The sequence below is a fragment of the Sphaerodactylus townsendi genome, linkage group LG12 (genome assembly GCF_021028975.2).
Source record: "Sphaerodactylus townsendi isolate TG3544 linkage group LG12, MPM_Stown_v2.3, whole genome shotgun sequence".
In the NCBI taxonomy this organism is placed as follows: Eukaryota; Metazoa; Chordata; class Lepidosauria; order Squamata; family Sphaerodactylidae; genus Sphaerodactylus; species Sphaerodactylus townsendi.
The window spans coordinates 18,394,755-18,421,649 of NC_059436.1; the positions used below are offsets into that span (position 1 = coordinate 18,394,755).

The following is a 26,895-nucleotide window of genomic DNA, read 5'->3' on the forward strand; positions in this document are numbered from 1 at the left end:
CCAGGGTAAGTGCCCCAGGGAGGGCAAATTCGCTGGGCTAGGCCTGCACCAACTCCCAATAGCAATTCCTCCCTGCTTTTGAATTAAGTTGCTAGGCTATTAGTAATCAGTGATGTAACTGAACACACTTGTATCGTACCCATTCTTGTCCATAGCTGTCTTCCAAATCACCAATGATTGGGTTTTCCCAGTCCACGCGGATTCTGAGTAACGAGGAAGGTACCCAGCCTTGCTCAGCATACACAGCAAAGTAAGCCAGAAAGGCTCCAATAGATTGCAAGATGCCTACAATAGAATGGAAGACAAAGATTGTACATTTGTTCAGTAGTAGCAGCGGACAAAATAATGGGTGAATGGTTTTTATCCTAGTTTTATTGAAGTCTTTTCATTCTACTGGGGGTGGGGTGAGGGCGGTATGGGAACTAGAACTCTATAATTCCCGAAGCCTAAAAAAAGCCCAAAATATTCTGAGAGACCCGTCTCATCCAGCACACTCTCTTTTTGAACTGTTACCATCTGGCAGATGATACGGATCTATCAAAACTAGGACAAAGAAGCTTAGAGACAGCTTCTACTCTAGAGCTGTGGCTATGCTGAACTCTGCGGCTTCGTGTTGATGTGTTTGGGGCTGTGTAGGGATGGGTGGAGGAAGGGGAAAGTGAGGATGGGGTATGAGTCTGAAACTGTGTGCATCGAGGAATGCTGCTGTAAAATTTCGTTGTGCGTGCACAATGAAAATAAAATGCTTATGCTTATAGAAGGCTTAGTGAAGCCACAAGGTCAGACCAGAGTTCATCTCTCTACAGATCTGATCCACCACCCATCCCCAAGTTGTACAGAGTTATTCCTCATACCGATCTGTAAGTAGGAGTACACTGCCAGCTCTTGATTGACCAGCCTGTCCCTTTTCTTATGCCGTGGCTTCCTTTTCATGATGTCACTTTCAGCTTTTTCGTAGGCAAGTGCGACAGAAGGGATCTGTGAGTAAAATAAATACCAAAAACGCCCCATGAGTCTGTTGATAGCTTGTAGGATTGATGTGGGATCCCCCCCCCCTTTCTCCACTGACAAAACAAACATCCAAGCAGCCAGCGTAGTCTAGCAAGTAGAAAGTGAGTGAAATAAGGAACTCTCCAAAGAGGTTTCTGGTGCCTTTCAGCCTAACAAGCGCCATGAGGTATCTGTTCACCATGAAACTGTTTTGCTGAAACTGAATGCAGAGAGAGAAAAGTATCTAATCCTCTTGGATAAGCTCAAATTGATCTGATTACTTCATACCACAAGAACTCTGCTGATTCATCCTTCTGTCATTCAAATATACATAAAGCTGCAGCATGGGCTACATACAGTAAAGAGAAGGCCATATCTTCCGTAAGATAAGAACTCACAATGTCTGTGCCCAGGTCGATGAACAGGATGGTGATGGTGCCAATGGGCAGAGGAATGCTGGCCATGATGTAGAACAGGAAAGGACAAAGTTCCGCAATGTTTTTGGTCAAGGTGTAGGCGATGGTCTTCTTCAGATTATCAAAGATTAAGCGACCTGTAGGACACAAATGGCTAATTGGCAAATTGTTTACGGAAGATATGCCATATTTCTTGGACTGGGGCTACCATTTTCCACTGTGTGCCAAAAGGGAATTTCTGACAGGTGTTTATTCATTTATTTGTTTCCATAATTGTACCTCGCCTTTTCTCTAGGCTCGAGGTGGCTTACAGGTAATAATTAAAACATTATAAATTAAAAATCACATATAATTTTTAAAAAGAAATTTGCCTTCCTTCACCAAAGTGTCTGCTTTTCATACACGATCAAAAGCCCAGGGAAAAAAAATTCAGCTCTTCCTGAACAAGGGAGCTCCAGTGAGCTCTTCAAATATGAGGGACCCAAACCAGTCAATGTTGTAAATACTGTATATACTGTCATACCGATTTTGGAAGGGGTGTCAGAACATGTGTTTAGATGAGCAAAATCTAAATGACAGCTGGACCCTCCTTCTAGCAGGTGCCGTGTGCAGATTAGGACTGAGTGCACAGCTTGTATCGTGTGCAAAACCTGATAAGGTAAGGGCACTTGATTGGTACCACTTTTGTATATAGATAGCACAGACAGCAGAGTGATGTGTGCCTGAAAACACCTGTGGTCTGGCGAAGCACTTTGTCAGTAGATAGCAATAAATAGAACTGCACTGGTGACCGTGTGTCTGTCAGTTCTTGTCTACACTGAGTCCTGCAAGGTGGTCTACTCCGAGTAAATCCGCTGCTTCAACAAGCAAAAGGAATGTTCAAGAAGAAAACTTTCTGCACTTGGTGGGGGCACTTTCTACCCTTTCTTCTTGCTTCCTTTGCAGACTGTTCTGACTGCTGTTCTATTTTAAGGAGCAGCCTATAAAGGAGATAGTTCTAACATATTAATCTCCATGATCTATAGTCTGATTACGTTGCCATCCATTCTGCTGTCCTAACCTCACCACAAAGAGGGGAATTTTTAGACAATCTTCAGTCGTTTACCAATTCTCCATACGACAAGGGAGGTATGCTGAGTTGGGGTTCATATCAAGCGTACGAGGCCCAAAGAAGGCGCTACAGGAAGTTGTGCATTTGAAAACGTTTGAAGGGATTGTTCACTTCTACGTGCATAGTTTGGTGTGAAACTACATTCCCTATGCTTACTTACACAAAGTGTATCCATACAGTCATGTCTAGGTGAACCACAACTGCCCTTGAGTGTTTCCAGCTTGTGTCAACTCACACTCTACATGTGTGATTTGCCTTCAGACAATGCTCCCATGTTCCCATATAGGTTACTTACACTTTGCAGCCAAGGGATCAAGTGATCTTACCTTCCTCCACCCCAGTAACAATAGAAGCAAAGTTGTCATCCAGCAAGACCATGTCAGCGGCGTTCTTGGCTGCATCAGAGCCTGCAATACCCATAGCAATGCCAATATCAGCTTTCTTCAAAGCCGGGGAGTCATTAACACCATCTCCTGTCACAGCCACTACGGCATCCTGGAGGATAAAAGTGTCAAGAAGAGAAGGAGAGCTTTTATACCCCATTTTTTCCTACCTTTAGGGAGTCTCAAAGTGTCTTACCAACTCCTTCCCTCCCTCTTCTCACAACAGACACCTTGTGAGGTAGGTGGAGCTGAGAGATTTCAGAGAGAACTGTGACTGGTTCAAGGTCAGCCAGCAGGCTTCATATGGAGGTGGAATCAAATCCGATTCTCCAGATTAGAATCCACCGCTCTTAACCACTATATTTCTGCTGTAAATTGCTATTTGGCCCCTTCCGCACATGCAGAATAATGCACTTTCAATCCACTTTCAATGCACTTTGCAGCGGTGCAGAATAGCAAAATCCACTTTCAAACAATTGTGAAAGTGGATTGAAAGTGCATTATTCTGTATGTGCGGAAAGGGCCACAGTTACAGGGCAAAACCTCATTTATCCAAATAGGCTTGAGAATGACCAGCGCAGTCAGATTATCAAGTAGTGTCTGCAGAAGGTCACATTAACCAGGAGGATCACAATTTGCAAACTGTAAATTTCCAATAACCGAGAATCACGCACCAGAGATTCTCTGATACCAACAAAGTTTCTTTCCTTAATTTCTTAAATTGAGACCATGACATCTGTTTCTTGCTCACATTGGCTGGATTTAAGCAGGAAGTGAACAGTCCTGATGAGAAGCAAAGTTATGCAACCATCCCCTTCAGGGGACATCAAAATACCCGGTGTCCTGTGACTGCTTTTGGTACATTGTGAGCTGAATTAAACAGTCAGAGCAAAAACCTGATTAAAGCAAATGCTGGATATCTTGTCCACAGAGACTTGGAGTGGATATAAATAATACTGCGCTGAAGAGCTTACTGGCTCTAGTTGCTAACTATAGAGAGGGCGCAAATACTTATTTTGTTTCTGCTATCTATCATTCGTTATAAATGTTAGAATGTAAACTATAGATGAGACTTTAAAAAATAGGACAAACTGCCACAGGAATTATTTTCTTTCCATGCAAATGTAACCCATGCCATTTTAGTATTTTCTGGTTTTGTTGGATCTTAGGGCCCAGGGGATAAAAGGTCACTGAGCATGTGCAGTTGGTAAGCTTGCTTACTTATTACCAACTGCAAGAGCCCCACCCTCCTCAATTGATCTGGCCTGCAGCAGGAGAAGGAAGGCCTACAGCTTAATTGAGGGAATGACTTATTTTTTTACAGGCCAAATTGAGGGATGACCTGCAGCAGCTACATCCGATGCAGAAGACCAGATGAGAGAAAGAAGATCTGCTTTATTAATAGTTTGGACTTTATTGCTATTCTTTCATTACTGGACACTGTTAGTGGTGGTAACTGTTCTGAGTGCTTTTTCTTAAAACAGCACTGAAAATTTTGTACAATTGAGTTGTGCTGTATATATATACCCACTATATGTTCACTATTATTTATCCTTAAATGATAGAAAGTTGTGTTAAGATTAAAAGTTTGTTAATTTGTTCAAGCCATTTCATATTTGTTTGTTAAGCCACAGGGTGCTGTCATATATTATTTCCTAAGTCTCCAATGGAGATTGACGTGGCCAAGGATAAGTAGGTTACACAAAGTTAAAACTGGAAATTTGAAAACCCTGTTGAAAAGGTTAGATAAGAAAATTCTCCCTTTTGCCTGAGTTGGACATTCCCTGTGGCTACAGGCATTTTCCATGTGAAACTATAGTGTGAAAAGACCATCGCAGTACAAATATGCATGTTTCTAATCTCGTTAGTTACCAACCTGCCTTTGGCAGCCTTCCACTATAATCAGTTTTTGCTGGGGTGAAGTGCGGGCAAAGACAATTTCTGAATGATTTCGAAGGATCTCATCCAGTTGTCCTGAAGTCATATCCTTCAGCTCCATTCCATTGATGACAGCTGCTCTAGCTTCCCTGCAGTGGTCACAGGTTGTTACAATTAAAACATGCAGCACTAGGTGTGTGAATCAGATGCAAATAAGTTCATAAATCTGCATTAGAAAATGTGCATGAAAGCTATTGCAGAACTCCAACAAAGAACAGTTAGAACACCTCAGTACTAGTGTTCTTAAAACCAGGATGCAATTAAGGATAATTCAGTCTAACTTGGGCTATTGGTGACACAGAATGAGTAGAATGAATATATTTGAGTCACAATATCCAGATTCTGCCTGCAACATTTAAATAATTGGTTCATTTTTGGCAACCTACAGACGGGACGCATTACCTTAACAAAATAGGGAAGCAAGGCCAGAATTCAGTGAAAATTCAGTGAAAACAATCTACTTTGGGGGGGTGGACTTCAACAGAGACAAGAAATTCATTCATTCATTCATTCATTCATTCATTCATTCATTCATTCATTCAAATTTATATCCCACCCTATCCCTGCAGGGCTCAAACTTTCCTTAAATAATTAATTGTTTTAATGCATGAATTGTGTTAAATGACAGGACCAGCTGTGTATTTTAAAAAGTTAATAACTGGATTTAGAGGGACCAGTTATGGAGCTTGCAATCTGGGGTTATTCTTACCCTTTGTCCACCTGCTCAACTGGAATGTTAATGCGCTTAGCAATGTCTTCCACGGTTTCACTAGTGGCTGAAATGATGCCCACGCTTTTGGCAATGGCTTTGGCTGTGATTGGATGATCACCAGTGACCATGATCACCTAAAGAGACAATAAATGTGAAGACCACATAAGTAGTGCAGATAATCCAAATTAAAGATATAGTTTGTGGCACTCCCTTTCTCCTGACTTTTTATTCTCAGTGAATGTCGATTTACAGGATCTGTTCTTAGTATACTTTGGCTGTTTAGTATAAAGTATTAAGACATTTTTGCATCAAAAAGGATAGTTAGCTGTATGATAAGGTTTCCTGTTACTATCTTTTTTTAAAAAAAAACAACCCTATGTATTTCCCACTGTATGTTGAAATATCCGAAGTTCTTTAATGTAATTTTTATTTTCTTACTACAATACTTGGAAACTGAAAACTGTAAAATAGTTCAATTGTAGCTGTTTCCTGAAAGTTTAGACCTTTAGTTGTTATTTCTTCTTGTCACAGGCCTGCCTTCAAGATTTCTAGTTCCAGGTTTTAAGTTGTAATAATGATCAGTAGAAGAAGAAGAGGAGGAGGAGTTTGTATTTATATCCCACCTTTCTCTCCTGTAAGGAGACTCAAGGTGGCTCACAAGCTCCTTTCCCCACAACAGAAACCTTGTGAGGTAGGTGGGGCTGAGAGAGTTCTGAGAGACCTGGGACTAGCCCAAGCTCACCCAGCAGGAATGTAGGAGTGCGGAAACAAATCTGGTTCAACAGATAAGTCTCTGCCACTCAAGTGTAGGAGTGGGGAATCAAACCTGGTTCTCTAGATTAGAATCCACCTGCTTTTAACCACTATACCATGCTGGTTCGTAAAGAAACACAGGTGAAATATCAGCCACAAAATACAGAAGGATTTAGGCAACAGCAGTGCAAGGTGAGCTATATTGCTATTTGCTATCGGCACTTCAAAATCCAACAGTGTATAGTTTCACATGGAAGATTCACCTTGATCCCAGCACTTCGGCACTTCATGACAGCATCTGGAACAGTGGATCTAGGGGGATCAATCATTGACATGAGCCCAATAAAGCAAAGATTGGAAGTAGGAAAGTTCATGGAGTCAGTGTCAAATGGATAGGTGTCTGGAAATTCTTCTTCCGGGAGGTACAGATGACAGAAGCCTAGAATTAAAACATTAAATAATTGAGTAAAAGTGGTGAAGGGGAGGCAAGGCAAGGTATTGATGGTCAGATAGTTCATTGAACTATATTAATTATCACTGCCATCTAGAACAAAACTTACAATAAAATAATTAATAGTGGAACAACTATCAAAGTGTAAAAAGTAGTAGGCAGAGGTCAATTAATTAAACTCTTAATTTAAATTTAATGTTTGTTTATCAAGTTAACCATTGGTTACTCTGTGAAAGATAGCAGCCACCGCAGCAAAGCAGGTAGAGCCCTTCAAAGCCAGTAATTAGAATTTGTAGAAGGCAGCTGAACATCACTCAACCAGTATAACTTTGAAAGCAATGAGTGGAAAAGTAGACACCAGTGCCCATTATGATTGTGATAAGTATATATTTCTAGAGCAATTAATATCTTGGTCCAGATCCCTTGGAGTCTTGTTGAGAGTTGCAAACATTCACCAGCAATAGTCCTATTGCTCTTATAATGTAAGCAACTACATAGCCCTTTTTGTGTTCTTGAAGCTCTTCATATATATTATTTCACTAAGAAGTATATGGGTGGAATCTTAAGAATGCTTTCTAGAGAGTAAGCCCCACTGAGTAAAATGGGACTGAATTGACCCGGCTATCATTTCTTCCCATGAGATCTACAAGGGAAGCTGTCAGTATGATCACCATATTTCAGATTGTGGGCTGAGAAAATAGTGGCTATTTCACAGCTCATATGGTATGACCTAGCTAGAAGAATGCGCAGCACTCCTTGAACTCCTGGTTCAACTCTCAGTAGTCAGCCACAAATTCACAAGGTGGCCTTAGGCATCCCACAGTCTGCCATCTATACCACTAGACAATACTGGCCTGACTTACAAGACTGATGTAAGAATCACTGTGATAATATGCATGAAATGCTTTGGATACTGATAGTGCTATTCAAATGCTAAGTAGCATTCTGTTCATGGCCTTCCAGCGTTCACTCCAAGTGGTACAGCCAAACCCACAAGAGCTGAGATGCTTAAGTAAGCAGATATAGCATTACTCTGCTCTGTCTCAGATAAAGATATTATTATGGTCAGATGAGGTGCAGCGGTTGAGAAAATTGTATATTTTCACATTAGAATATAGTCCTGAACGAATATGAGAATTATCATTTTCACTTGCTGCCTTCTTCAAAACCATTATTATGTGCATTACAAGACCATTTATAATTCATTGAACAATTATCATCAAGCTTTCAAATGGATGGAGGGGGAGCAAGGCTAGGTAGGCACTAGGACCCAGCCGGAGCATTCTACAATGAAGAAAGTCTGTTCAGTGGCATACCTGGGCCCTTTCCCCACTTACCGTTTGCTGCGTGCTACTCTGCCCAAATAGTGCGGGATCCAGCGGCGCTCCCCACGAGTCTGGGCGGCGACAACGCAGCCGCCCTGACTCTGCCGCTCTCCCGCCCCCTCAGCGCGAGTCATTTCTGGCGCTGATAAAACGGCACCTTTGATGACCCCGGGCAGAGCGCGGGGCAGTGGGGAACACAACCCCGCACCAGAAATGACTTGCACTGCGGGTAGCGTGCCGCAAACGGTAAGTGGGGAAAGGCCCACAGTCTACTAACAGCTTTTTGTAAGACAGAGTATACCGTTCTTCAGGGCAACATAGAGGATAATTAAAATAATTAATTCATTGAGTCTGACAGCATGGCTGTGTTTACCACATCACATCAGAATTCCAATGGTGCCTTTCTAAAATGTCACACTGGCTGATGATGTCATTTCCTGGGTCACACCAGAAGTCACATCACAGTGTCACAATGATACCTATTTGCATATTCCTGCTCCCATAAACAAGCCAGTTATCAGTGCAGGGCTGGCAACTCTATGAGTGATATAACCCAAGAACAGCACAGTGCGTATTTTACCAAATTTGTGGATCAACTCTGCAACAGGTCTGCTCACCGAGTACTCTTTCTCCCATGCCTCCCAGTTCCATGTACGCGGTTTGGAAAGCCTCTGCTTTCTCTGCATCAAGTGGTTCCTCTTTTCCATCAATCATCATGGTGCTGCACCGTTCCAAAATCCTTTCTGGGGCTCCTTTCATCACCAGCAGGAACCGTTTATCGTTGGGGTCATCGGTCTCGTGGATAGAAAGCTGAACACCATGAAATGCAACAGTTGAAATGCCAGGCCTTTCAGTATCGCACTTACTTATTCTACAGGTCAGTCTCTTGAATTAATAAAGCTCACCTGAAACTTGTTAGTGGAATTGAAGGGAATCTCAGCCACTTTCCTGTTTCTTTTTCGGATTTCCAATACATCACCTAAGACAACTTCGGAAAACTTCAGCAGAGCTGTTTCTGAGGCATCTCCCACCACAATTCTCTAAGGACATTTTTAAAAAGTGGATTTCAGTCACAGTTATGTGATAGCCAAAGCACCTACAGACATTAAGTATGTTATATAGATGGCACCATATATCTTTTACAGAGGTAAAAGGTAAAGTTTCCCCTTCAGTCGTATTTGACCCTGGGGTATCACTGCAAGCAGTGATTTTATAGGCAAGCCGCTTTTGTGGGGTAGTTTGCCATTGCTTTCCCCTGCTATTCTTTACCCTCTAGCTATGAGCTAGGTACTCATTTACTGACCAAGAAATGGATGGATGGCTGAGTTGACCATGAGCCAGCTGCCAGGATATCTGACCCACAGGGGGCTTCAACTCCTGACCGTGTGAGAGGCAGTGCAAGCACTTAACCACTACACCACTTTTACAGAGGATGAGTGATCAAATGGCTGCCTTTTAATGGACATTCTTTTAATGGACATTCACTTAATAACATCAAGGTTCTAGAGAACCTATCCTATATTTTCAAATGGATGGGGGGTGGAGTGGGGCTTGGTAGGCACTAGGACTAGGACCCAGGTGGCGTATTCTACAACAAAGAAAGTTCGGCATGTTGAGTTCTGAGGTGGAGGAATATACAATCTACTAGCATCAGGGCAACATAGAGGATAATAGGGGAGTCAATGTACGCTGTAAGAAATCTAAGGCTTTAATGAGTTCTAAATTCTCAACCCTGTTTGTTCTTTAATATTTGGTGTTACTACCAGTAAATTCACTACAATGATTTCTATGGAAGTAGCACAGAGCACTAGTAATAAAATTAAATAATATAAAAGCTTAGGCTACCATACTTTATCCATTACATTGTTCCTCCATACGCCATGTGTGGTGTATGAAAACTCTTGCTCCATCTCTGCTTGAATCCCAGACCCTCAATTGGTAGGTGCTTTAAAATTCTTTTCCTTAAGCTGCACACGAACCTGATGTTGCATATAAAGAATGTTGCAAGGAAGCAAGAAGACAGTCTGATATCTTTGCTTGGCCCAACTGTGTTTGGGAAAGTTTACAAGTGATTACCTGAAAAATGGCTGCGTGTAATCTGAAAGCCTGCAGCAGCTTTCACTAACACATTTTGGACCAATGAAGTGACTGCAGCATTTATTATGCTGACATTCTAAAGGGAGAGCAGAAAAGTATAAGCAAGTCTTAGGTCCTTTAAAAGAAAGTACTCATCCTATGAAAGCCGCCATCCAGATCAATCGTCAGTTCTTTGGAAATAGGCCAAAAAAGTAATTCTTACCTTCATGATAGGTAAATCTTCCTGGCCTGGCCTGAATTCTGCCCGATTACATAGACTTACAATCTTCGACAAAGCTGTCCACGTGCCAGATGTCTGATCAAAAGTCTGAGCTGAAAAGGAAGTGGCAAAATGTTATATCACTCTGGACAGTGTTGCCAACTTCAGGGCGGGTTCTGGAGTTCTTCTGGAATTACAACTGATCTCCAGAGATCTGTCCCCCGGGAGAAAATGGCAGCTTCACAGAGGGTGGCCTCTATGACATCACTTCCCTACTGAGCTTCAGAAGGTAAACACTGTGACATCACTTCCCTTCTGATTTTCCCTGCCTCCTTCACAGCCCCAAATGCCCAGAAATTTCCTAAATTGAGGATGGCAACCCCACTTTCAAAAGATATTTGTTCCAAGTTCCAAAAAAAGAGGAACAAGGACACTCCACCCCCTCGAAAGAAAATCCTCCTCAGCCTGGTTTTTTTATTTACTTGTTTGGTCTTCACTGGTGTCAGCCGAGTAGATCTGCTCGTCAAACCAAAGATGTGCTACTGTCATCCTGTTTTGTGTAAGAGTTCCTGTCTTGTCCGAACAAATGATTGAGGTAGAGCCCAGAGTTTCCACAGCTTCCAAATTCTTCACTAGGCAGTTCTTTTTGGCCATTCTCTTGGCAGTCAAAGACAAGCTCACCTAATAGTTCGGAGAAAACCACCCCCCTCGTTAATCAAACGGCAAATGAAGTCAGGCATTTCTTGTAATCCTACTTAGGGTAATAATACTGTTGCTGCCAACCACATATGTCCAGATTCTAACTTTGATTCAACTCATGTATATCTTAATCTATTACAAGTGATGGCAGCAAAATTACCATCAAGTTATAATATGACCAGAGTCTATCATTTTAGTTGACAGATGTCACAGCTGGCATCCTTATTTATTTATAGTCCATCTTTCTCACTGAGATTCAAGGTAGACTACAGAATTTAGCAATGCCATGGGAATGCTACAAAACATAATAAACACTGTAATGAGACTGGATTACAAAGTCAGAAAAAGAATGCAATAGAAATGGAGTAGCATGAGAAAAGGGATCTAAAAATTACAGAAATTAGAAAACAGTGTGGTAAAAATGAGAAACGCATACAGTAAACACTGCCATAAACCACAACCCTCTCCCTTAAGTATTCTCCTGAACAATTCACATTTAAATACAACCCTGTCCTCTGTATAGAAATGCTTTCATGAAGTGCTGTTATGATCATGTGATTGTAAAAACAGTATGTCAAGTGTGCCCAGGCTGGTGTAAATGGTACTGGTAGAGGAACTCCCTCACAAAGATGAATTAATAGCAGATCCAAAGAAAACATTTGGGGGCTTCTAAATGGCATGCAGGTTTGAAGCATAGAAGGAATATTCTTCTGCTAAAAAGTAGCATGTTCCAAAGATGCAAAGAGGGTGTTTGTCCATTTTAGACTTTCAAACAATAGAGATGGTTTCATCCAAATGCCATATTTAGGTTTTTTTTCTCCAAGTAGGTAGTCCCAGCTACTGCTGCTTATGCGTTGTTTATGAGAATATGAAGGTACCTTAAAAAACCTGTTCACCCTTAAAATATTCAGATGAACATGCTATGATCAATAATGCAGAGAGACGTGAGCCTGTATACATATAGTTTCTGAGCCATGTAGATTGATGTAATGGACCCAGGCATACTTACAGTAACTGTGGCTAGCAGCCCCTCGGGCACATTGGCCACAATAATGCCAATGAGAAAGATAATGGAATGCAAGACGTGGTAACCCATAGAGATGGCAATGATGAAGAAAATAAACCCAATGGAAATAGCTACTCCCGCCACAATGTGCACAAAATGCTCTATTTCAAGAGCAATAGGCGTCTTCTCATTCCCAACTCCTGAAGCCAGTGAAGCAATCCGTCCGATTATGGTGCGGTCACCTGTGTTGATTACCATTCCCATAGCGGTTCCTAAAGAGAAACGGTTCATCTTAGTAAAGAGCTGTCTTCTCAACACATCTGGGTAATAATGTCACAACATTTTTTCTGGGGAGTTTTTTAGTTGCTCATCCATGCATAGTTGACTTCATCAGAGGATGCTATCAACATAGTTTTCTCCCAAACTTTATCAATACAATTCTGTTTTTTACTTGTGGCTCTTCTTGACAGTTCTTCCCCTCAACTCATGACACATCCAATTTGAATCAAAAAGGTATATGTCTTCCAAGTTTTTAGGGGTCAAATTTCCCCCTATTATTCTGACCCTATACACCAGAAGGTATGGACTCTTTCATTAGTATTTAGTTTAAAATGTAATGGCACTTGATCAGAATTGCTTTTGAAGAGACCATGGAAGCATGTTCTAATACAAAGAAGGGGAGACTTTGCAGCCTGATCCTATAAGATTCTATATCCACACCTAAAGGCACAAAATTTATCAAAATGGTGTTTGTTAAATGCCTGTACCTTCCAAGCAAGTTGTAGAGTAGAAAGCAATGTTTTTGGTCTCCAGGGGGTTTTCATGAGTGAATTCACAGGAGCGGGACTGTGGCTCTGACTCCCCTGTTAGTGAAGAATTATCCACCTGTTGAGCAAAGACAAAACCCCACACGTTATTGCATGAACCTGCATTGTGCTTACTCATCATTACGTTTTATTCAGAACTTCAATAATTCTTGCGGAAGTAGCAGTTAACCAAGAAATTGTCATGATAGCAACATCACCATGCACAGGTTTAACCTTATCAATGATAGAATTTGAGTGGTACATATATCCATGTATTGTAGAAGGCTTTCACGGCCAGAATCAACTGACTGTTGTGTGTTTTCCAGGCTGTATGGCTGCAGTCAGTAGTTTCAGTCCTAGTGTTTTGTCCAAAACACATCTTACCCTGACATGCCCCTGAAGATGCCAGCCATAGATGCAAAATGTTAGGAGCTAAAACTACCAGACCACGCCCCCAAAGCCTGAAAAACTCACAACAGCTGGTGCTTACATCTCTTGCCACATAGTCACCTAGACTCTGCTGCTTTCTTTACTGCAGATAGTAATAGTATCAAATTAAACCACAGAGAAAGAGCTGAGGGATTATCTTGCATTGCCAACCTCCAGTTGGTGCCTGAAATTAGAATTGGTTGCCAGCCTACACAGATCTGTTCCCCTAGACAAAATGGCAGCAATATGGTATACTGCAGATTCCAGGTGAAATCTCTCCCCAAGTTCCCTCTTCCACAGGAACCATCCCAAATCTTCAGAAATATCCCCAGCCATACTTAGCTACCCTGGGATGTCAGAGACCACCCTTCACCTCAGACATGGGGCAATATGAAGCATTGACATATGCTCATGTGGCCCCAGAAACTAACTGGAAGCCAACACTGAAAAACATACTCTGAGCAGCCCAATCCAGTTTCTAACCTAGAAACCTCATTCTGAATTGGTAGCAATTTCTCAGCCTGTTCTGAAGGCAGACATATGTAAACAAATGCACAGTTCACGCTGGTTACGGTGATGTTACCTTAACAACTGGTTATGCAACAAGCCAAAAGGAGAGACAGCCACCTACGTGACTTTTCTGATGACTTAATGATCCAGTCCACCTAGCTGTGGGAAGATTCTTTCTTGTAAAACTTCAAAGGGAGTTGGGACTATTTTTAGGTACAGTTTCACTTGGCTACAGAACTGTCCTCTCTTTCAGTGGGCGGCTGTCTCTAGCCTGAAGGGAGATGCACTTCCATGTGAATTAACTTTGTTTCTCTCTTGGTTCGTAGCTCATATTTTGATTTTTTTTTTTTACCTTACAACTCTGGCTGGTGATTATCCGGATGTCAGCTGGTATCCTGTCTCCACCTTTGATTTCCACGATGTCTCCCACCACGAGCTGGTCTGCGGGCACTTCTTTTTTCTCGGAATCTCGAAGGACTAGGGCTTGCTAGCGAGAAGAAAACAGAAACCGGTTGTTCCTTTGGGCTGATTATTGTACTGTCAAAGGCTGGCTGTTGGGGATTTTCCAGCATGTGTGGCCGTGCCTGATGGTTTTAGCTCCTAATAGTTCACATGCAGAACCCAGCCACAGATGTGGGCAAAACATTAGGCGATAAAACCTCCGGACCATGACTGCATAGCCCAGAAAACCCACAAGAGCCAGTTGATTATGGTTTGCTTCCAGCAAAGATCATCCAGCAAAGATCTACGTAAGAGTTGTATAAATTTGTCGGCAAACTGTATTCCATTAGCACGGTAGAACTTTAGTTTTCCTATCAACAAGTTGAGAACAAGGCTACGTTACTTAGGAGTAAAGACTTATATACCCATTGCAAAGAACAGTAAATTACGTCGGGCACAACACTTTCCAGGACCCAATGCCTGGCTGGTACTGATGCTATAATGGTAGCCAGTCTGACTTCAGCTTTCAGACATGCCTCATAGCAATGGGGCCTCCAATTTTATAATTTACCTTCAGCCCACCATTGCTTTCAAGAGTTTCTGAAAGTTATAGGAACTTGATAAGATCTTTCATTCAATTATACTGTATTAAGTCAACCTGTTTTCCCGATTCTCTGCAGGAGAAGCTCTTTAAAATCATCCCCTGATTTTTAGTTCAACTATTGATCTGAGTATTGGTCACTCACCTGTGGTATCATTTTCTTGAAGCTGGCCATGATGTTAGTGCTTTTAGCTTCTTGGTAATAAGCAAACATCCCAGTAAGTATAACGACCAATGCAAGGACTACACCTAAATAAAGCTAAAGTCCAAGAAGATGATCTGTTAGTTAAAATATAACACTTATCATTTATCTCCTGCAATAATTATAACTGATTCAAGAAAAAAATGAGCTTGATTAAATAGCAACGGGGAAAGAGAATGCGTGTTGGACAGCATATCCATTGAGTGAGAAATACCACCAAAAGTTATAGGCAAGAATGTTGCATCTTCTGCCTAGAGAGATACTGCAAAAACAGTTGATGGAAATACTAGGAGGCAACTTCAGGATTCTGTCTGGCATTAAGATGCTTCTGTCCTCTTGGTTCTATGACTTAGAAAGAGATCTAAAACTGCATGAATACTGGGACTCAGGTGAGAATTCAAAATAGATACTTTGGACCAGAAAAAAACAAAATGTGTTGTCACCTTTAAAAAATTTTTTCATGTGGGGTCCACTCATGAGAAATGCAGAAACACAATGTAATGCTACTTACCTGGTTAAATGCTCCAGGAGTACCCTGCATAGACAGAATCCCAAAGGCAACCCAGCAGAGAATAGCTCCAATCCACAAGAGGATAGAAAACCCTCCTATCATCTGCTTTAGAAACTTGATTATTTCGGGTGTAGATTTGGGAGGAGTGAGTGCATTGGGACCATCCCGGGCCAGAACTTCTGCAGCTTTTGCACTTGTAAGACCCTAAAGGATATAAAGAGTATTACTAGAATGAAAAAAAAATTATAGAAAATACTGACATGTTCAAATTTTGATTGATTGATTATACTTATACCCCACCCATCCCTGGCATGGATTCATTGATGCTTTCAGTGTGTCATTCTGAGCAAAACTCCCTTTTTTATTTTAAGTTTTACAGCTAATTAAGAATTAAATGAATGGATGGATGGATGGATGGATGGATGGATGGATGGATGGATGGATGGATGGATGGATGGATGGATGGATGGATGGATGGATGGATGGATGGATGGATGGATGGATGGATGGATGGATGGATGGATGGATGGATGAGCCTTTATTGGCATAAATTTAAAAGTATAAAAAGAGGATAAAATACAATTTAAAGTTGATAAGCATAAAAACTTTTAAAATATATCATTCACACTTAATTATTTTAAGAAGGGAATTTTCTAGGTAGTTATTGTTTCTCGGCCTTTTGGCTAAGATCAAGTGTAGGTAGTTATTGTATAAAAGGTCAGAATTACTCAAAAGATTTGAGATTACAGCTGAATCAGCAGAATTAGTATTAAGCAATGGAATATTGATTGTTAAGAATTACATGTCAATCACAACTTAACATAACAATCTGATAATACTGCAAAATCAACAGTCGTCATAAAGTTATACACCAAAAACCCCTTCCAAACAAAAAAAGAGAAAAAAGGGAGATAAAGAAAAGAAAAAGAAGAAAAACAGAAAAAGAAAGAGAGAAAAAGAGAAAAAAACAAAAAAAGAAGTTAAGAAATGTATTGTTGAAGGCTTTCACAGCTGGAATCACTAGTGGTGGGTTTTCCAGGTTGTATGGCCACATTCCAATAGCATTTTTTCTTGATGTTATGCCTCCATCTGTGGCTGACTTCTTCAGAGGAAAGATGCCAGCCACAGAAGGAGGTGAAATGTCAGGAGAAAATGCTACTGGAACACAGCCATACAACCCAGAAAACCCACCCCAAGTTAAGAAATGACTTCCAGTTAAAGAAACTGAGCAAAACTCTTTCCATAATTTCAACATTTATATGGTTTCTCCTCCATGTGGATATACACATGGGCCCAAAGCTCTGTACAGCCAAACTCAAACATAATTTCTGGATCTTGATGCAAGTGTTGACAGATGTAAATTCCCACATAACTGATCAAAGGGATTCTCTGCATTTTTCATTGCAGTATTTCCCAGAAGTTCTCTGTGTTTCTCACTGCAGTGGCATTGTATCAATATTTTTTTTAAGTTTGATCTGAATCAAATTACTGTTTTGTACAGATCCTGAGATACTATTTGCTGTTAAAGACATACATGCTTTATCTCAGTCTTGGGAAGTGCTACGCGAAGGTAAGCCTAATTTGCATCATTAGTGTTTTAAATATTGGGTGTAGCTGCTGTCCTGCATGAGATTTGTTTCTCATGCTTTTGATACCCTGCACTATTCCAGGAAACCAGCTCACCATTTCCGTGTGCCTAAGAAATATTATAAATTTTACCAGGTAGAGAAGGGGGAATCAATCATTGCACCTTGCAAATAAATCATCTGCTTTGACTTTTCATTTGCTCACAGCTCTGTTAATGGTGACATGCCTGTAAATCTGATGACTAATGTAGATCTTTGTTCATTTCAGACTGTAGGGGAAACAGGCAGTTACTTCTCCTGTTTTGTGCAAATTTCTTAAATGAATCAATTTATCTCCATAAATTGTTGCTTGGTCTTCTAAGTTTTTCCCTAAGACTGTTCTTTCAAAGTGCACTTCTTCAGTTCTCTTTCCAGCCTTGACTGTTCCTTGTCTTGTAAGATATCTATAAAAACTTTTAAATGGTTGTTTTTGGAGAATCTGGATAAGGCTATTGGTACATCGCAGACTGTTGTGGGTATATAGGGTCATGATTAGAGGCACCCATTCGAGTGTTAAAGCAACAAGTCCATACAACTCTCAATAAATCTTTGAGTCTTTGTCCTGCCAAAATATATCAGCATCATACAAGGATACTTTTGTGAAACTGGCACATCCAGCGACCCAGAGATTTAGAAAAAGCTGATGCAACTAGGTCATGTGGCTTATTTCTGACACTCCAAAACTAGAAAGAAGCTTTCCAGCTGACTGGTAATAACCACTGACCCATTTCCCAGATTTATGATTAGAATTCTCCTTTGGCTATAAGCAGCACCAGCTACCATTTGAGTTCCTGTACCCAAAATGAAGAAAAAGCTATATTTTTTTGTTGTCTCTTAACTTACCTTGATAATGCTAGAGCCATATTTTTCTTCCAACTCTTCACCACTAAGTCTGTGGTCATCCTAAAACAATATAAAAAAATAAATTTTGGAGAAAAAAAAAGATAAATTGCTCTGTTTCGTATTCGCCTATGAGAACACCCTGGTGACATTTACTACCAAGGGAGGTGTGAAACGCTTCTGAGACAATTTTCCAGATAACAACTTTTTAGCATATTTGTCAAAATTTGGCAGTAATTTCACCCAGATTCCACTGCAATTTTGGTGGGGGAAGAAGGTCCCATCAAGTCCCAGCTGACTTATGGCAAACCCCTCAAGAAGTTTTCAAGGGAAGAGGTGGTCAGAGGTGGTTTGCCATGGCCTGTCTATGCAGACCGAGTGATCGAGGACTTCCTTGGTAGTCTCGCATCCAAATACTAACCCAGGGCCTGGTCTACTTTGTGTTCGAAGTCTGGCGAGGTAAGGTCGGGGGACTGTCTGGCGAGATAAGGTCGGGGGACTGTTGGTTAACTTTAAGTGAAATTGAGTTGCAACTGCCACTACAGCTTGCTCATTATGGGATGGTAAATAACACCCAACTCACCCTGCACCTATCCAGCTGCACCATCAAGGAAGACCCATTGCAATTGATTTAATTGGACTTGCTGAATTAGCAGAGATGTAAATGCAGAGTATTGAATTTAAGACTATGGCCCCTTCCGCACATGCAGAATAGTGCACTTTAAATCCACTTACACAATTGTTTGCAAGTGGATGTTGCTGTTCTGCACTGTAAAATCCAGTTGCAAAGTGTGCTGAATGTGGATTGAAAGTGCATTATTCTGCATGTGCAGAAGGGGCCTATGTGTTTACATTGATGAGGTTTGGAGCCCTCCTCCTGCTGGTTGCGGAATTACAGAGCTGGGAGGCATGCTAGCCAGACAGAGAGATAATATTTTGTTATCTGTTGAGCTGTTTGTACAACCTCTTCTTGGAAAGCACCGCATTCCTAGGCAGCTAGCTTAGTCTTCCTCTACAGCTTTTACGCAACCTTATCTGTTAGGGGGATCTCCTAAATGAAGGTACTCATATATGCTCACATGCTGTTAGCACACTACTGACAGCACAAACGAAGAAGCAATTTGCTGAGAGCAACATTTTTGTAATTGCTCCTTGTCAGAGATCGATTTGCTATTGCATGCTTTCTTTTATTGGTCCGAACAGACTGTTACCCAGGAGAAATATCTTCTGAAAGGTTTGTTAAAACATTCAGTCACTTCTGATATCCTTGAATTAAGATGGTGACTGAGTGGGTTTTGTAAAGTGTGCATGGTTGATGTAACTACATTCTTCTTTGCTGCTGTTTTTAATTCTGAATAAAGTGAAGGTAAAATGAAACGAGGTGTTTTGCTTATATAATTTGTGATTTCTCTGCAGGCACTGACCAGCATTCAGTGCCAGAGCACCTGTTTGGCATGCATCAAATCCCAGGTTCAAACCCTTGTGTCTCCAGGTATAGAATCTCAGGCAGAAGGGCTGTAAAGGCCTCAGTCTGAAACCCTGAGAAGCTGCAACCACCCAGGGTAGATCAGTTAAACCAACTATCAGGGGTCTGCAACCTGTGGCTCTCCAAATGTTCATGGACTACAATTCCCATCAGCCCCTGCCAGCATGGCCAATTGGCTGATGGGAATTGTAGTCCATGAACATCTGGAGAGCCACAGGTTGCAGACCCCTGGATGGATGTGATAGGAAAAACCAGTTCCTTATATTTCTGATGTACCCCAATACCCCAAGATGGTTTACATTAGGTCTACTAACTCTCTGAGCAAAACTGCCCACTTTGGCAGACTTTCAGAACTTTAAAAATAGAAGGGCTGTCAGGCTCCTGGCAGACTATTATTTATTCATGGCAATATTAATTGTGTCTCATAACAAGCATTAGTTAATTCTGATAGCGTTTATAACTCACGAGTTCCTTGAAGCTTGTAGCATTTAATCATGGCTAAATGGCTGGATTAAAACAGATTGGGTTTTGGATTTGTTTGTTTTTTTAAAAAAACTATTTAATATTCATTTGTAATGAAATCATGCTTTCCCCATAAATAAAATCGGAGTAGCGATATATATATGTGTGTGTGTGTGTGTGTATTTCTACTCCCGCTTTGTGTGTGTTATGTATACACGCATCAATTCAAGCAAAGCAGGAAGGAAGGCCAAATTGGCTCCCTAAAATCCCTTTCTCACGCTCTCAAAATACCACCAACCTCTCTGAGGATGTCCCAAACTAGTCAGTGCACAAGAGCTGTGCATATGTGCTGCCTTGTTGCCATGGATCCCTGGTGGGTTTGAGAACTATTTGGGGTTGGGGATGTCGAAATGCTACAAAGAAGCCAACAACCACTTGGGAAGCCTACTCCAGATGTGGGGAGCTCAGCAGCAGCTGGAGAGCACAGCAAAGATGGTACTGTAGAGTTCCAAAGGAGCTTTAGGTGGTGCAGCAAGCATTGGGGGAAAAATACCCCACTGCCATCCAGACAACTCTATAAGGAATACAGACTTAAGCTGTGTGTCATTGTGGCATAAGTTGGAGGGTTACGTCGGGGGCATTTCTGGGCCAAAAGCCCAGTGGAAACTGACTAAAATCAGTGCCACCCCAGGGAACACTCCTACCCCCAACCATGCTGGTGTTCTCAGTTATGCTGAGGAAAGCAGCCTCTTCCAGGTTGGGTGTCGCGGAGCTGTGAGCCGTCTGCCCACCGCTCTGTTTGCCCTCTCTGCCAGTGTAGGTGCCACTTATGCAGTGGTGGGATACAAAAAAATTAACAACAGGTTCCGATGGTGGTGGGATTCAAACAGTGGTGCCGCCGCACACACGCACCTCCAGTCCCTATTGGGCAGGGAGGTCGCTTTAGTAACCCCTTCTCGGCACTCAGAAAAAATTAGTAACCACTTCTAGAGAAGTGGTGAGAACTGGTTGGATCCCACCTCTGCACTTATGCCCGTGCCACTTGCAAACCATGCTTTGCTTCCCCCTCTCCGCATTGCGTTGTAAGTCTCCTACCACCCACATCAATGCAGGGCATGAGGAAATGGTCCTCAAAATTGAAAGAACCAGAGAAATCAGACTTGAAAAATGTACACCCTGGGAGGAGAAAATCCCCTTTTCAGTTTAAAGAGGACTCTGTGGTGAGCTGAATGTGCCTCCCAATAAATCTGAACGAGCAATCTACTAAAAACAGCGCAGCCCCAAATAGCACTCCAGTGTGGATGCGGAGGCACAAGTCATTTGTACTAACAGAAACTATGCAAATTCTCACAGGTGTACACTTGCAATAAGATTGGGACGGCATTTGCATTGTCTCGCAAGAGCAGTCTGTCACATGGCAGGGAGCAATCTGTCACAGCACAATACAGCATATAGTTACATGTAACTGGGTATCATGAAGGAACAGGTTCCAACCATTCAGTTGCATGAGCCGAAACAGGGAACTGACATATCTCTGAGCTTTCTCTGCAGCTCTATCTGGAACAGTGGTGGCGAACCTTTGGCACTCCAGATGTTATGGACTACAATTCCCATCAGCCCCTTCCAGCATGGCCAATTGGCCACCCTGGCAGGGCTGATGGGAATTGTAGTCCATAACATCTGGAGTGCCAAAGGTTCGCCACCACTGATCTAGAAGGTACCGTTCTCCTGATTAAATCTTTGCTGTAGCTCAACAGATGGGATTTGGAATGAAATGCTACAATAACACCAATAATATCTTTATAGTATAAAAAAATGAAGGGGAAAATTGCAAAGCCTTTTCAAAGGCTCTAATAGATGGCTATGGAATGGTGCCAGGTTGGGCAATTGTAAGAAGACAAGTGAATCCTTTCTGGTATCCCGTGGAATACAGATGTTTGCAGATTGGGCGGGGAGGGCAATTGCATCTGTTCCAGCTCTGTGCCCCAATAGTTCAGTCATAATTCAGTGGGCTAGTTTACTTCAATTGTCAAGTGCAACTTCAGAGGAAGTGAAATGATATCCGCAGGGATCTTCTCTAGCCCGAAAATCTTAATGGCATTGTAGCCTGTAGCTGGGAGGCAACATAATAAAATGAGCTGAATATTTGCTTGCTGTGTTCAGCATTGATAAAGTATTTTGAATGCTGAAAATCACTACAACTGTTCAACCTGAAATATTGCTGTTATTGGTTGTTGGTGGTAAATTATTTAATGGCAGATCAAGTATCCCTGCCCAAGACTGAACATTTGGCACTGTGATGAAGTACAAAATTTCCCCAGAAAATTACAAGTGAAAACTTTGGTATCAGTCTCTCTACAGTAAAAAGGTGTTTGTAGCAGATGTTGTTAGACTTTTTGAAGACACTTACCAAGTCCAGCTCTTTCTTGAGGTCTTCGGCTTTCTTGCCTTTCTTTGAGCTCTCTCTTAAATCTTTATAATTTTCTTTTTCATTTCCGATGTCCTCTTTTTCTAGCTCTTTTGTTCCATGGATCTCAACTGAGTAAATGTCAGGCTTTTTCTGAAATGTAATCAGGGAAATCGGTTGGCTTAGTTGGTTAGTTTAAACTCCTTTATCACTCTTACACACAGAAGTGTTGGTGGTGGGGGAATATGGAGAGATGAAAATTATTCCATAGATTTCATAAACACCTGAAACTGTTTTCCTAGCTGGCATTGACCTCATGCCTTCTCTCGCACATAAGCGCGCGCACACACACACACACACACACACACACACACACACACACACACACACACACAGCTTATAAAATCTGTCATAGCACTACAGGAATGTTTTACAAGCTCACAAGTATATATGCACATCAAGAAGAAGAAGAAGAAGAAGAAGAAGAAGAAGAAGAAGAAAAAGAAAAAGAAAAAAAGAAAGAAGAAGAAGAAGAAGAAGAAGAAGAAGAAGAAGAAGAAGAAGAAGAAGAAGAAGAAGAAGAAGAAGAAGAAGAAGAAGAAGAAGAAGAAGAAGAAGTGGATTTATATCCCCCCTTTCTCTCCTGCAGGGGGAATCTAACCCAGTTCTCCAGATTAGAATGCACCTGCTCTTAATTTCAAAAAAGATTGTATCAAATGAGATCTTGGGGGGGGGGGGGGGGCTACACATATGAATATACAAGTCTGCATGTGTGGATATATAAATCTGGAAATCAAAAATGGCAGTAAGATGGATCACTAACTCATCTTTACCAGGTTTTCACAGCCAGAATCAATCAGCTACTGTAGATTTTCCAGGTTGTGTGGTTATAGTCTAGTAGTTTTAGCTCATGACAGTTAACCTGCTTCAATGGCTGGCATCTTCATTTCTCTGATACCATCATTACCGAGATATGCCTCTGAATATGTCAGCCACGAATGTGGGTGAAAGGTTAGGAGCTAAAACTACCAAACCACAGTCACACAGCCACTTTGCAAACAAGCTAATTTGAAACCTCAAAACTTGGGAGGATTACAAGTGGAGAAAATGTAATACCCCTATGGTTTTCTAAAATCTTGAATACACACTCAGAAGTATGAACCTACTTGAGCATGCTTCAATGTATCTCAGAATGAGACATCAATGAAAGCAATGCCATGTTGACAATTCCAGATATTGGTGCACTGTGCGCATTATCTGTACACTAATAAACTTTGTTCTTGGATGTCTGAAACCTCACTCCCCATTCAAATATGTCAGCAGCATGCCAAGTGTACATCACAAGTACATGATGCAGTTACATAAGGATAGGAAGATCCCCAATTTGGTCAAAAATGCAAAGGATCAGATTCCACCTGCCATCCATTTCTGCATCCCATTTAATGTATTACTTGTCTTTTTCCTTTAAATTAAAAAAGACTTGTAGTAAATACTGTGTATATTATTGCCATGTAAATGTGACATCTACACACTCCCTGAATTGCCTGTTTTCCAGCAACCTATTTCTTCTTTCAGAGCAGATGCCAGTCACCCTGATTTTCATCCTATTGCAGGTGACATGAATTGGGAAACTTTCGCAGCAGCAGTCCTTCCTAATGAAATTGTGCCACCTGGCCCACTTAATTTGGATGTCCAGACTGGCTGATGTTTCTATCACCACCTTCTAATAGGTTATGCTCCAAAGACAGGCTTCCTGTTTTGTGTGAGCTTGTCAGCTTTTATATACATAACTCTCCACTCCGTAATTGCCCTATAAACTGCATGCCATTCTGTAGAATGACTGGCATTGGCTGACCCCATTTCTTACCAGATTCTTTGTGAATTCCTCAGTTTTTAGAAAGTGTCAAACTCCGTGACTAAAGTTCAAGTCACAGCCTGCTTATTGGCACAAGAGCTTAACTCTGAACACATGTGCACTTAAATGACTATGATTCGGTGTTGTTAATTACAATAATAAGTTGTGGATTAAAGCTTTCTCCATATCAGGGGTTGGTTTTTTTTTCAACACAACTCCTGGACGTCATTTGATGCCACCCACCTCCTGCCCCAGTTCTAAGCCGACAGGTGACCATTTCTACCAAAATGAAAATAAAATGTTTGCAAGTATTCAGTTTAATTTTTGCGGGGGGGGGGGGGAATGATTTTGTCGCTTCAAAGAAAATCAGCTAACTGTCCCAATTTTCTTCTTTGTACCTGAAATGCCATTTGAAATTAATTTCTGCCATTTGAAATTAATTTCCAGCTGATGCTTCTTGGTAATCATCTGACTTTCCATTAAGTCTATTCCATGGTAAATATCTGACTCTCAACTATCTTGTCTCTTCAAGGAAAACTGTAAACACTCTGAGACAATTTCATGTAGTTCAGCTCTTAGCACACTGTTCTTGCTGTTTGGATGGTGAATAGAAATACATGATAAACAGTTTTGTGGACCGCTGGAAACATCCTATTATGAGAAGATTATTGCGGGTTAAATTGGGGCTACTAAATTATCCTCCTTACTCAAAGTCTGTAATTTAATCACTTCACAAATCCAGATAGTTCCTTCTTTTTTGTAAGGTCGATAAATTATTCTGACTTAAATATTCCTTTCCTCCTATACATTTATATCATATTAAATGATAAAAGTGAAGACCAACAGTGAATCTGTATAAAGCAGCCATTCAAACCATTTTAAAATTTTGGGGAAATCCAGCGCAGGTATTTTCTCAGAACATATCCAAGAAGATCAGAACAGCAAACTCATAACAAAAAGAATGATCTACCTGATCAACATCTGCATAACTGCCAGTTATGCAGATGTTGATCAGATAGATTGTTCTTTTTATTGTGAATTTTTTCAGAGCATGCCAGAAGTCAGCTGTTCAGTATCAACTACTTTTACCCAATGCATGCTTTCTTGGTGGAAAGCTGTCAAAGTCATGTCAAAACTGATGGAATCCTATGCAGGAATGTATCTATAGGATTACTCACCTTCCCCATTATAAACTTCTTTCTCCTTTCCCCAAGTGGAAGAACAGATCTCTTTCAAGCCAATAAATAGATACCAAGGATGCTTCAACAAAAAAATTAAAAAAAGAATATACAATCGGCAAGACCCAAGAAGCTAGGAACAGAAGTGGTGATGGAATGCCAGAGCTCACAAAGGCTGTAACCTCCTCCAGACAGGAAAGCCAATGTTAGCTGGAGTCTTCTCCACACTTAGGCATCCTTCAGGTAGGACAGGTTCACCTTCCAGTGCCTGTGGGAAGAGTCTGCCTCTCACCTGTCCTTATGAATGTTGCTTGGCCACACCTCCTCCCCATTGAGGCCAGCCCATCCTCTGCTTCCCTAAACAGTAGGTGGAAATATACTACAGTAATGGGCATGCAAGTTCCAGGTCAGATAGTTTCTAATTAGGCTTTGAAATGATTGATCCCAACTCTGGCTCGTATGTTTGTGTTGATCAAGACAGCAATTTCCCTCAAGACTTCCTTTTAACCCCTGATTTTTTAAAAGGAAATTGTATAGGCCTCAACAGTTTCTTTTCTAGAGGTTTTGGCATCTGGGAAAAGAATGAGGAATGATGAAAGAGAAAGACTCTTAAGACATCTTTTCTGAACCATTCAAGAGTTCTGTGGAATAGGTTGGAGAAACATCTCACAATAGGGGGCTCCTTGACATAATAATGCTTTGACTTCGGTTGTGCAAATACTTAATTTTCTTTTCAACTGAAGGACTTACAAGGAATGCTACTTCTGGAAGGGAGAAAAAGATTATTAACAGGGATCAAAGATAGCTTTTTACTACTTCTGGTGTTTTAGGAATGTAAGAAAGTCTGGTCTAAAATGGCGTGCATATTAGGCAGCCCAATCTAAAGGGGCGGAGTTGCACAACGGCTGGGGATGGCGCCACTGTGGCACAGCTGCACCACCTCCAAAGAGGTTTCAGGCGGCACGGCAAGCACAAAAACTGCAACCCCCACCCCAGCTTCCCTGCAACCCCCATGCTGCTCAATGGGCTGCACCTGCCTTTTTGATCGCATAAGTTGCACTGGAGTGGCTGGGGGCATTCCACGCAACTTCCATAAATTGTGCCTGCATGATTGGGGGCATTCCTTAGTTTCCACGCCACTTCCCCTACCCCCTCCCTATCCTTTCCCTCACGGATGGGTGGGCCACGACCAGATGATGGGACCCCTTTCCTTCCCTCTCCTTCCTCCCAAGGTGGGTGGGCAAGGACCACCATGTGCTGACAGAGTTGGCCTTGGAGCTAGGCCATTTTTTTGGCATAGCTCTGTTATCCCCTATGGGGGATTTTTGCCAGCTGACTGGCAAGGCTTCCTGCACCATGGGGAAATCCTTTGGAGAGGGTAGGGTGATGCCAGAGCAGCACTGTCCACACCCGCTCAATCTGGATGGGGCTGTTAGTCACATTAGAGAACAGACTGAATGAT

General features: G+C 41.5%; 1 protein-coding gene across 1 annotated transcript in view; it reads right to left on the minus strand.

Annotated features, from left to right (window-relative positions):
• Nucleotides 1-25,680, minus strand: part of ATP12A (ATPase H+/K+ transporting non-gastric alpha2 subunit) — a 30,438-nt gene extending 4,758 nt beyond the window's left edge. Inside the window, exons 1-19 of the mRNA XM_048513006.1 lie at nt 25,434-25,680; nt 22,404-22,553; nt 18,049-18,108; nt 15,581-15,784; nt 15,013-15,126; nt 14,178-14,312; nt 12,848-12,965; nt 12,084-12,352; nt 10,858-11,056; nt 10,379-10,488; nt 8,985-9,119; nt 8,697-8,889; nt 6,567-6,742; nt 5,548-5,684; nt 4,777-4,927; nt 2,844-3,012; nt 1,389-1,543; nt 855-978; nt 140-285 (exon numbers count right to left, since the gene is read on the minus strand). Coding sequence (XP_048368963.1) covers nt 140-285; nt 855-978; nt 1,389-1,543; nt 2,844-3,012; nt 4,777-4,927; nt 5,548-5,684; nt 6,567-6,742; nt 8,697-8,889; nt 8,985-9,119; nt 10,379-10,488; nt 10,858-11,056; nt 12,084-12,352; nt 12,848-12,965; nt 14,178-14,312; nt 15,013-15,126; nt 15,581-15,784; nt 18,049-18,108; nt 22,404-22,553; nt 25,434-25,442 — 2,754 coding nt within the window. The 5' untranslated portion in view covers nt 25,443-25,680. The remainder of the gene's footprint in view (nt 1-139; nt 286-854; nt 979-1,388; nt 1,544-2,843; nt 3,013-4,776; nt 4,928-5,547; nt 5,685-6,566; nt 6,743-8,696; nt 8,890-8,984; nt 9,120-10,378; nt 10,489-10,857; nt 11,057-12,083; nt 12,353-12,847; nt 12,966-14,177; nt 14,313-15,012; nt 15,127-15,580; nt 15,785-18,048; nt 18,109-22,403; nt 22,554-25,433) is intronic.
• Between the last annotated feature and the right edge of the window lie 1,215 nt (nt 25,681-26,895).